This window comes from Carassius carassius, chromosome 25 (assembly GCF_963082965.1).
Source record: "Carassius carassius chromosome 25, fCarCar2.1, whole genome shotgun sequence".
Classification (NCBI taxonomy): Eukaryota; Metazoa; Chordata; class Actinopteri; order Cypriniformes; family Cyprinidae; genus Carassius; species Carassius carassius.
The window spans coordinates 28,097,654-28,109,970 of NC_081779.1; the positions used below are offsets into that span (position 1 = coordinate 28,097,654).

General features: G+C 37.7%; 1 protein-coding gene across 10 annotated transcripts in view; it reads left to right on the top strand.

Moving 5' to 3' along the window:
• The window catches only part of LOC132104528 (receptor-type tyrosine-protein phosphatase U-like), a 281,009-nt gene that overhangs the window by 142,579 nt on the left and 126,113 nt on the right, over window positions 1–12,317 (top strand). For all 10 annotated transcript variants that reach the window (XM_059510078.1, XM_059510079.1, XM_059510070.1 and 7 more), the window contains exon 4: window positions 9,308–9,389. In XM_059510078.1, coding sequence (XP_059366061.1) covers window positions 9,308–9,389 — 82 coding nt within the window. The remainder of the gene's footprint in view (window positions 1–9,307; window positions 9,390–12,317) is intronic.

A 12,317-nucleotide genomic window follows, 5' to 3' on the forward strand; every position in this document is an offset into this window, starting at 1 on the left:
CTAGTATCTTGGACAGAAAAGGGAGATTCGAGATTGGTCTATAATTAACTAGTTCTTTGGGGTCAAGTTGTGGTTTTTTGATGATAGGCTTAATAACAGCCAGTTTGAAGGTTTTGGGGACATGTCCTAATGACAATGAGGAATTAATAATAGTCAGAAGAGGATCTATGACTTCTGGAAGCACCTCTTTCAGGAGCTTAGATGGTATAGGGTCTAACATACATGTTGTTGGTTTAGATGATTTAACAAGTTTATACAATTCTTCCTCTCCTATGGTAGAGAATGAGTGGAACTGTTCCTCAGGGGGTCTATAGTGCACTGTCTAATGTGATACTGTAGCTGACGGCTGAATGGTTGCAATTTTATCTCTAATAGTATCGATTTTAGAAGTAAAGTAGTCCATAAAGTCATTACTGCTGTGGTGTTGGGAAATGTCAACACTTGTTGAGGCTTTATTTTTCGTTAATTTAGCCACTGTATTGAATAAATACCTGGGGTTATGTTTGTTTTCTTCTAAAAGAGAAGAAAAGTAATCGGATCTAGCAGTTTTTAATGCTTTTCTGTAGGATATGTTACTTTCCCGCCAAGCAATACGAAATACCTCTAGTTTTGTTTTCCTCCAGCTGCGCTCCATTTTTCGGGCTGCTCTCTTTAGGGTGCGAGTATGCTCATTATACCATGGTGTCAAACTGTTTTCCTTAACCTTCCTTAAGCGTAAAGGAGCAACTTTATTTAAAGTGCTAGAAAAGAGAGAGTCCATAGTTTCTGTTACATCATCAAGTTGTTCTGAGGTTTTGGATATGCTAAGGAATTTGGATACATCAGGAAGATAACTTAAAAAGCAGTCTTTTGTGTTAGAAGTGATGGTTCTTCCATACTTGTAACAAGAAGTAGAATTTACAATTTTGGCTATATGAATTTTGCAAAGAACTAAATAATGATCTGAGATATCATCACTTGGCTGAATAATTTCAACACCATCAACATCAATTCCATGTGACAGTATTAAATCTAGAGTATGATTTCGACAATGAGTAGGTCCTGAAACGTGTTGTCTAACACCAAGAGAGTTCAGAATGTCTATAAATGCTGATTCCAATGCATCGTTTTCATTATCAACATGGATATTAAAATCACCAACTATTAAAACTTTATCTGCAGCCAGAACTAACTCGGATGTAAAATCACCAAACTCTTTAATAAAATCGGTATGGTGCCCTGGTGGCCTGTATACAGTAGCCAGTATGAACATAACAGGAGATTTATCATTAACATTTGTTTCTTTGGATTATGTTATATGAAGTACCATTACTTCAAACGAGTTATACTTGTAGCCTGCCCTCTGAGAAATCCTGAAAAAGTTGTTATAAATTGAAGAAACACCTCCACCTTTGCCTTTTAGACGTGGCTCATGTTTATAACAGTAATCTTGGGGGGTGGACTCATTTAAAATAATGTAATCATCAGGTTTTAGCCAGGTTTCTGTCAAACAGAGTACATCTATATTATGATCAGTGATCATATTATTTACAAAAAGTGTTTTCGTAGAAAGGGATCTGATATTCAATAAGCCAAGCTTTATCATTTGTTTATCCATATTGCTTCTGTTTTTTATTTGTTGAACCTCAATTAAATTGTTAATCTTAACTTGGTTTGGACATTTTTTGTATTTTCTAGTTCGGGGAACAGACACAGTCTCTATAGTGTGATATCTAGGTGAAAGAGTCTCTATGTGCTGAGAATTAACTGACCTCTGTGACGGGAGGCAGCTAGCAGACGGTCGGTTTAGCCAGTCTGTCTGCTTCCTGACCTGGGCCCCAGTTAGTCAAGTATAAACACTAAGACTATTTGCCATATTTCTAGAGAGAAGAGTGGCGCCACCCCAGGAGGGATGAAGACCATCTCTTTTAAACAGGTCAGGTCTGCCCCAAAAGCTCGTCCAATTGTCTATGAAACCTATGTTATTCTGTGGGCACCACTTAGACATCCAGCCATTGAGTGATGACAATCTGCTATGCATCTCATCACCACGGTAAGCAGGGAGGGGACCAGAGCATATTACAGTGTCTGACATCGTGCTTGCAAGTTCACACACCTCTTTAATGTTATTTTTAGTGATCTCCGACTGGCGAAGTCGAACATCATTAGCGCCGGCATGAATAACAATCTTACTGTATTTACGTTTAGCATTAGCCAGCACTTTTAAATTTGCCAAGATGTCAGGCGCTCTGGCTCCCGGTAAACATTTGACTATGGTGGCTGGTGTCTCTATATTCACGTTCCGTACAATAGAATCACCAATAACTAGAGCACTTTCATCAGGTTTCTCAGTGGGTGCATCACTGAGTGGGGAGAACCTGTTTAATGTTTTGATCGGAACAGAAGAGCGGTGTTTTGACCCACGACTACGCTGCCTCACCGTCACCCAGTTGCCCTGCTGCTGGGGCTCTGTTTCCGGAACCGAACAATGTACAGGAATCCCTGAGCTAGACGCATCCAAAGCCGTATCTAGAGCCCTAACATTTTTACTGTCCTCAATTAAAGTTTGGATGCGTGTCTCTAATTCTGAAATCTTCTCTGTCAGCCTAACTATTTCCCTACATTTAACACATGTGAATCCCTCATCAGCGACAGAGATAGATAAACTGTACATGTGGCAAGAGGTGCAAGAAACAATGATAGGAGAAGCCATTACTCACCGTGCTTGATGAAAATTCTTACTGCGGTTGTTTGATGAACTTGTGAAAAACTGGAGGGAGAGGAGAAAAGAAAACAGCGATAGGTTCGAATGAAAACGCTAATGACAAGCTAATGAGTGCTAACGCTTTGCAGGTGTACTGCACTCACGGAAATAAAATAAAAGTGAACGATCAAAGTTAATCTGATAAGATTGATCGATAATATCAGAAATATGGTGTGAATTAAGTTATATTTTACCACTTTAAAAAACAGAGAGTGATAGTAAGATAAAGATTCTAGAGAAAAAAATAAAATAAAAACAGCTACACGGAGCTACGATTTGCTACAGAAGGCCAACAGGAAGTAGAGAAAACACTGTCCAGATGTACTCGTGTACTGAGCATGCAAATACTCCACCAGTCTACGTCTTCAACATGCTGATTAGTTTTACATTTGTTGCAATCCAGTCTTAATGTTTTGAAACTAACATACAGATATAAAACTTCATCTTGGAATTGTTGCAACCCAGTAGTAGTATGCTATACGGTAAGTTTTGCACACTTTTATGAACAGTTATTAACACTGTTTTTTTTTCTTCATGAGTCACAGATGCATGTGAATAGAGTAGTCTGCAAAATTAGCATCTGTTTGAAGAACAGCCCTCATCTCTAAAATCCATGACCGTCAGCAAAACTGATTCTGCTGTTACGTGTTTAGTTTAGGATTCAGGGTAAGGTCGCACCAGCCATTCGTGAATTCTTACTTAAATCAGGACGTTAAGTCCACGATAGAGGCTTAGTAACTACTAGCTAGTGTTTAAATAGATCTATACATTGCTTGGTTGCACCAGTTGTTTGTAAGGCAGGACATAGCTAGAAGTTCGTAAGATTGAAGTTTACCATAAATGATCCAATAGAAGCCTTCAAGTACAGGAGCAGAACTTGTTTAAATACTATGGATTTTAATTTATCCTTCATTCTAATTTCTTCTGCCTCACACAACTAACGGTAAAAATACGTTTCCATTAAAACTTCTACTACTGAATCATGAATAACATTAGTCTATAGGGAAGCTATTTTTATGTGTAAATAACATTCAAAAACTCTAAAAGAAATGAATAAGAATCAATAAATAGTAGGCTCTGCCAAATTTAGGCATCAAAAATGCTTTTAAGAAACCTACAGTACGTGTGACATAATGGACACTATGGACATCCATGTTTTTAATTAAGTCTACGGTTTATACGGAGAGTTATGATTCAACTAAGTGTAATGTGCATCAAAGTATATTTAGTAGTGAATAAGTTTCCCATTTACAACAAAACTAGGATAAGCTGTAACTTGCCTACAGCTGGTGCAACCGACACCTGAACCTTAAAGGGTTAGTTCACCCAAATATTAAAATTATGTCATTAATAACTCACCCTCATGTCGTTTCAAACCCGTGAGACCTCCATTCATCTTCAGAACACAGTTTAAGATATTTTTGATTTTGTCCGAGAGTTCTCAGTCCCTCCATTGAAACTGTGTGTACGGTCTACTGTCCATCTCCAGAAAGGTAAGAAAAACAGCATCAAAGTAGTCCATGTGACATCAGAGGTTCAGTTAGAATTTGTTGAAGCATCGGAAATACATTTTGGTCCAAAAATAACAAGAAAACGACGACTTTATTCAGCATTGTCTTCTCTGTTGTCTGTTGTAAGACAGTTCAAAACAAAGCAGTTTGTGATATCCGGTTCAAGAACGAATCATTCGATGTAACCAGATCTTTTTGAACCAGTTCACCAAATCGAACTGAATCGTTTTAAACGGTTCTCGTCTCCAATACTCATTAATCCACAAATGACTTAAGCTGTTAACTTTTTTAATGTGGCTGACCTTCCCTCTGAGTTAAAACAAACCAATATCCCGGAGTAATTCATGCACTCAAACAGTACACTGACTGAACTGCTGTGAAGAGAGAACTGAAGATGAACACCGAGCCGAGCCAGATAATGACTCGTTCACGAGTCAAGAACCGGTTGCATCGGTTTTCGGATCACCAGTAGTTCTTTCAGACAGTTTGATTCAATAAACCGGTTGAAGAAAACGGTTCACCGGTTCTTTTGCACTCGACGTAATGGCGTCATTGGCGATGATTGCCCTTGATTCAAGCCTTCGGTTTACCTGGGCTCATAACATTAGCACAGAATCAGTTCAGAATCAATCACCAAAAGAATCAGTTCGGTTCATGCGCTCTGTGTGTCAGTCTGCTTCACACTGAATCACACATGCGCAGTATCATCAGCTCCTCGGTTCTCGAATCGGACACGTCTGACAGAAACTGTTCTTGACTCGTGAACGAGATGCTTCAAAATATTCTAACTGACCCTCTGATGTCACATGGACTACTTTGATGATGTTTTTCTTACCTTTCTGGACATGGACAGTAGACCGTACACACACTTTCAATGGAGGGACTGAGAGCTCTCGGACTACATCTAAAATATCTTAAACTGTGTTCCGAAGATAAACGGAGGTCTCACGGGTTTGGAACAACATGAGGGTAAGTTATTAATGACATAATTTTGATTATTGGGTGAACTAACCCTTTAACACTAAGTTTTGTTAATTTAGCAGCTTTTTGAAAAGCGACTTACACATGAGGGAAAAAATCTTGTCCAAGACCTTGAATGAGTCTGTGACAAAACTACGACCATGAAAATACGGCTTCAAGGGCCATCTGGAAAGGAAAGTTTTTTTGTATTTTCATGATATTTCAAGGTCACATTTATGTAATCTTAAAAGCCATCATACTTCATAATATATAGATATACAAGATGTTTTTGAAATCATTGTTTCTGTGCACCAAGGCTACATTTATTTGGCTAATTGAAATCGAAACGACCAATAGAGAGAAAAACACAAGAATAACAACAGAGAAGAGAAATAAAGAAACGGTTTATATATATTCAGTGGGTTTTGTAACAATCTGGCTGTTGTAATGAGCTTAGGAATGACTTTGACTCTTTTCCAAACATTTGCCCAGTAGATGATCATTTATCTTCGGCCCGCTTAACTATTTGTACATGACTGTCCCATTACTGTGCCATTCCCAGCATTCTTCTCTTGGCTCTCACTTGTCTTTGTGCTTCTATCTTCCATCATTTTAGCTGCCCAGTACAGGCGTGTTTTGCTGGCTGATCAGTCGAGTTTAAAACATCATTTGTGTTGTGGAATGATCTCAGAGCACAGCTGCTCAGATAAATCAAATCAAACGTTCAATCAATTCAAGGTAAACGCTTTCTAAAAGCTCAGCCACAGTACCCTGGATGGAGACACTGTGGGGCGCAGGCTTTGCATACTGTATATGTTTGTTAATGTGTGCCTTCAGTTGCTTCCCGTTCATGATCCAGCTCAATGAGCCAAGAAATCGGACATGTTTTTAACATGCTTTGCTAATGGACTCAGCAGATCAGACAGATTGAAGTCCCACTGCAGATTTGAGTCATTGAAACACCAACTGTATATGTTTTAGCATGATTGTCAACAGATACATGAATAAGGTCCCCCAAATGCCCCATGTACAAACATTCACTGAAACCTTACAGAGAGCTTTTGTGGTTTTGTTTTGACAGGGTTTTAAAAGCGCGTGTGGTCCAATTCATGTCGAGATGCATGAGTGCCTCTCAGAGGTTCACCAGGGGTTTGTGCGAGACGTGAATGGCATTGTCAATGTTCCTTGGTTTTCCAAGGCTTTTGTAAGACATGAAAAGGACTTTTTTCTGTTATTTGTGTTTGCGCTCCTGAGCTTGCCCTGATAAAACGTATCCGTACACGGTATGCGACAGCGTCCCACTGGTGTAAATGAGAAGCTTCCGCTTGTGTGCCAACCAGCAATTGTTTCCTGTCTGCAGTATTTTGATCTCTATCATGTTGATGCTCCAGACATTTGTTGTGTTGAATACAGGAAATAAGAGCAATGAATGCCAGGCACTGTGAGACACCGTGCAGATCTGAAAATCCACCTTTCTCCGTCTGATGTGTATTGTGCTGCTGTCAGTGCTGTAGGTGTTGGAGATGACAAGGAGCCTTTATCAAATATTAACAATGCTACCAGCCCTTCTGTTTCATCTAATGTTTTGTGCATACTTCTTTCACACATACTGTATATACATCAGGGATGTGCACAATGGCCCGAAACACTAACCCCTTTTCCTTCCTGGGCCGAGGTGCCCTCTGGAGAGAGTCATTTCATTTGCATATACTCATTGTGCAGATGCTTTTAATCCATAAAGATGATAAATATTACATGACTGTCTGGGTGATTTATACTCTCCTCTACTGTTTAAAAGTTTGGGGTCAGTAAGATTTTTAAATGTTTATTTTCTTTTTTTTCTCTATCTTTTCTGTCATATGCTCACCAAAGCTGAATTTATTTGACCAACAATACAGTAAAGCATTTATATTGCAAAATTTTATTACGGTGTTAAATGACTTTTTTCTATTTTAATATGCTTTAAAATGTAATTTATCCCTGCTGTGTTTGATACTTAATATTTTATGTTTGAAATGTGCTTTTCTTTCTTTCTTTCTTTCTTTCTTTCTTTCTTTCTTTCTTTCTTTCTTTCTTTCTTTCTTTCTTTCTTTCTTTCTTCAGGATTCTTTAGAAAATAGAAACACAAACAGTTTAAAAACACAACAGAGTAGAAGTATCGACTGCCATTTTTTTAAAAATAAATAAATAATCTTACTGACCCCAAACTAATAGTTTATGTAGTTGACTTGAAAAAGATGTGCAAAATAGTGAGCTATAATAATTAAATCGTGAAATTCAAATCATTAATTTAAACATACAATTGATACTGGAATAGTGATAATAGTCTCATTAAATGACTACCATATTGTTATTAAAAAATAAATTGCTTTAATCATCTTATAAAATATTATACTCTTTCTCTTTCTTTCTCTGTTTTATATATATATATATATATATTTCTAAAACATATTTAAAAACATATTTGCAAACAATTAATAGGTGATTTGATCGCACTAGTCTCATATTAACATAAGTCTCTTGCCCCCACTTTTATAAAAGTCAGTTTGGTGCAAAGCTGTGTGTTCAGTTGATTCCCATAGAGTTTTAACAGTAACAGTTTATTTAGCACACGTCATTGGTTGTTTCTTTCTTTTCCTGTCTATCACTCCCCCTCCCCAAATGAGTCTCTCCCTCTCTGGCATCCCATCTCTGTGACTGATGTGTCAAATCTTAACCAGACAGAGTTTGGGGGGCATAAAGACGACCAAAATAGTACAGACCTGAATCAGCAGCTGATCTGCTCCATGTCTTACACAGAAGTAAATATGAAACTAGATTTAAACATTTCATCTAAAGAAATGTGAGTGATGCTTGCATGTACATCACTGCCACAATTCGATTGGTTTACCTGGTACTATGTGGTCGCTGTGAGCAATTCTTACGGCCTGAATTTTAATACTTTAAGAGGTTAATGGCTCGCTCAAAACTCTGATTATGAGCGATAGTAATAGTTGTGCTTGCTTTAGCAAACATGGCTAAATATGTTTGTGTAGATAAGGACAGCATGCACAGAAGCCCTGCTGCACCATCACGTCTCATGCAGCTCTGCTTTGATTGGATGGCTGTAAGTGCTGCCAGCTCATTTGTTGTTTGATTCTGAGCGGTAGGACATCTATCAGCTATCTGTGCCTCCCCAACAATGAAACAGCTGGGAAGGCAGTCTTCTCTTTGTTAGCAGATTGGCTAAAGGTTGTATAAACGGATGAGTGATGTGGGGTCCTTGCATTGTAATTGGCCACTAGAGAGCAAGATCTGTATTCTCAGCAGAGTGCAAGTCTTGAGTCGAATTCATCGGTAGGTCAAAACAGGGTGAATGTTGTGCTGAATCATGATGCCTTTAGCTCACCGAACACCCGCATAACGTTTTACATGAGCAAACGCTACCTTGTGGGTAGGCAGAAATGCATGTAAGAGATCAATTATGTAGTTGCGTTAGCCAAGATTGTATTGTTCATTGACAGAGCAAAGAATAATGTATCTGCTTGAAGCAAGAGGCGGCATGGGAAATACCTTTGGGAACAGACACAGTTCAATCACTCACACAAGATGCCGGATCACACCAAGAATAAAATGAAAAAAGCAACACAAAAAAAGCACATATGCTTCAATGCAAAACACAACTGTAGTGATTATAATTCTAATGTGGGAACATCTGGCTTAAAAAGGATCACAGCGGTGTGCTACTATTGTAATCCAAATTTAAGTAATATACGTAAAATCTCATATCTCACTGGTCAAAGGGCTTTATTTTATTTTATTTTATTTTATTTTTGTCATTGAAATATAATAGTAATTATATTAGTGTGTCCGTGTTAGCATGCTTACTTCTCACGCAGGCTGTCACTGGTTCAAGTCTTGCTCGTGGGCTAAGCAGAACTGGTTATATTCACATCATGCCTTGTTCACATTACATTATTACATACGTTAAATTTTTTTAGGTACAATTTCTATAACACTGCAAACTGTAAAAAATCTTTTGTGCCAGTGTTTTCACCCCTGGCTGTTTGTTGTTCTTTTTTTCCGTCTCACATCTTCATCTGTTTCCTTGCAGATCGTTTTTGAAGCCACAGTCTCATCGGAGCAGAAGGGTTACATCGGCCTGGACGATATAGTGCTGTTAAACTACCCCTGCTGTAAGTTCAGTTGCTTTACACACACAGAAACACACACTCACTGACCTTTTCCATCCCAGTGGGAGGCGTATGACCAGGTCAGAACGGTGAACAAAGGTGGACATTTTCTCCTGTCAGAGTCGTGGGGTACTTACTTTTGATCTGAACAGCCATCATGAATGACAATTATCCACTGAGACTTTGTCTTCCATTTCCCTTGTTCTTTCTCCACGTCCACTTCCTGCGGCTGACCTTTTGCACTGATATCACTCCATCTCTCAGTTCCAGCAGTCGCCTTCTTAGATATATTTATTTTCTGGGGGAAGAAGAAAGAAAAAAGGCACTTCTTTCTTTGGCTTTTGTGCCCTATGTGCTGCTACTTAATCTGTTGCTTCACTCAGGCGTGAATGAGAGCGGAAATCCTGTGTCCGTCTCTGCGCTGTTATTTTTCTCCATTCTCATGCTTCCGGTGTTCTCACACACCTGCTGACCTATGACACACAGAGACGTTTGCCCATGTTTGCGAGCCTAGTATTGAGCTTTCCCGTGCATTTAAAGAGTTGATTTGTTCTGTTTCAGCGTGGATGCACTCTTATGAGAAAAGAGGGATACATTGTGATGAAAATATAACAAAACTTGTTTTAAGATTAGCAATCATTTTTGTTAAGATCCTACTATTACTGTTACTGAGGGTTAATAATTAGAACAAGCTCTCTTACTCTACAACATTTTGACGCATAACCATCCTACAAGTCATCTTTTTAAATACAATTTGCTTACTTTTTCTTGTTTCTGCCAGTATAAATTAACTTCTGTTTGACACCTGGACAGTTTAAAGCTCTATTCTCAAAATGCTGTTTTAGGCTGATAAAAGCATTATTCCTGCATTTGAAAAAAATTGCCTGAGGCTCTAGAATGCACAAGTACCTTTATTTTTTCCACTACAGATTTGAAAAAAACTTTCCTGGAATCTGTAATTGCACTAAAACTATTGACGTTTGACCAGGCTTGCATAGTACTGTATACAGAAGATCAATGATCAGCACCATGGACAGCTCCACTTTTTCTTTTCTTTTCTTTTTAATTCATTAAATTGATCAAAAGTGACATTGTTTGTTTATTTATTTAAAAAATATATATAATTCAAATTAATTATGTTCTGTAAAATGTTACATTCAACAAAAAAAAATGTGTAAAAAAAAAAGCATAAAAAAGCAGCACTTCAGTTTAAATTGTGATAATCATAAATGTTTCTTGAGCAGCAAATCAGCATATTGGAGTGATTTTTGATGGATCAGTTGACTATGAAATAATGGCTACTGAAAATTCAGCTTTGCAACACTGGTATAAATAACATTTTATTATATATTTAAACAGAAGACAGTTGTTTTGACTTGTAATAATATTTCATAATATTACTGTTTTTACTATATTTTAGAGCAAATAAATACTGCCTTAGTGAGCATGAGAGACTTCTTTCAAAAAATGACTCCAGATTTTTACACAGCATTTTTTTTTTTTTTTTGCTTGTTGACACATACAAATCTTTTAATATATAGACTCCATCTGATAAACGCTTTGAAGATCTGTCTGTCTGTCTGTCTCAGTATGCGTCTGACTTGTTTTGGTGATGCATTATTGAAATGATACCAAAGCATCCCAGATTGAAGACAAATCAGTCAACTCTGAGGTTTATCTAGTAACCGTTGGATGGATGATGATAACAGATGACTATGCTATTCTATCAGCATTTTTTTTTGTTACATTAATATTTAAAAACAACCAGTTATATCTACTATTACAGTATTCTGTATTCTGGCATACATTTCTGTTAAACCTGTACTGCTGAGGTGTTTAGTACAGTAAGATGATGCTCAGTTTGGCAGATTTGAAGATTGCTGATGGAGACTAACTGTAAGCATGGCAAAAACTGCTGACAGGATCAGTAAGCCTAAAATAAATTGCTAACTTATCACTCTATATTACCTGACAAAACATTATTTTCTTTGCTTGCTTGCAATAGTGTTCATGTTGGCACTTGAGTTCCAGTTATGAAACTATTTATTTATTTATTTTATTTGATAATTTATCATACAAATGCAACTAGTTATTTAATAAACCATTAGTTGTTACTTTACTAAAACATGACATAGCTACACGTTGCAAGTTATTACTATATCAATATCAGTGCATCATGCATAATTAAAATCAATTTACCCTAAACCAAACCACTAACCCTGTAGTAAATACATGTACTATTTCTCAGTACTCAGTGTAATTACTTTTTCTGGTTGTGATTTTCCTGGTTGACAATTAGTCATTCATTTAATCCATGACTCAACTAATCGCATGTTTATGACATTCATTTAATGTGTTGTCACATTTACCACTCTGTGCTTTTAGAGGTCTGTGGAACGTGAGCAGGACAGAGACCATCTCGTGACTAATATCTTCATGTCTTCTCCTGATCTTTCAAAGCAAGTGAATCTTGTAAAAGGTCAGGAGTGGAAATGTTATCTTCCACACGTGCAAGAAAATAAGGCAATGTTTCATATTGTTTGGCGAGATGTGTGTTTACCCAGAATGCTGTGCTCTTGCCAAAGGCAGCACTGTGAGGTTTCTGCTCAGCTCCACTAGAACTAGAGCAAAATGATGCCGCAGGAGTCGCAAGTGGAGCAGACAGATGCGGCAGTCCTACATTTCCCTTGTTTGCTTTATGAATATTTTCTAAATTGAATAGGCAATGCGTTGAACAACTAATCAACCCTAAGGAAAGGTTCAGGTTCAGGTCAACGACACACCAGTTGTTTCTTAAAGTCCTTTTATATACTGTAGGACATGCAACGTCAACTGGCGGCCCGCGGGCCAAATCCGGCCCCCAGAATAATACTGAATTCAGGAATAGCCTTGTAAGAGGGAAAAGTTTAGGGCTGGTCCAAATACCATTTT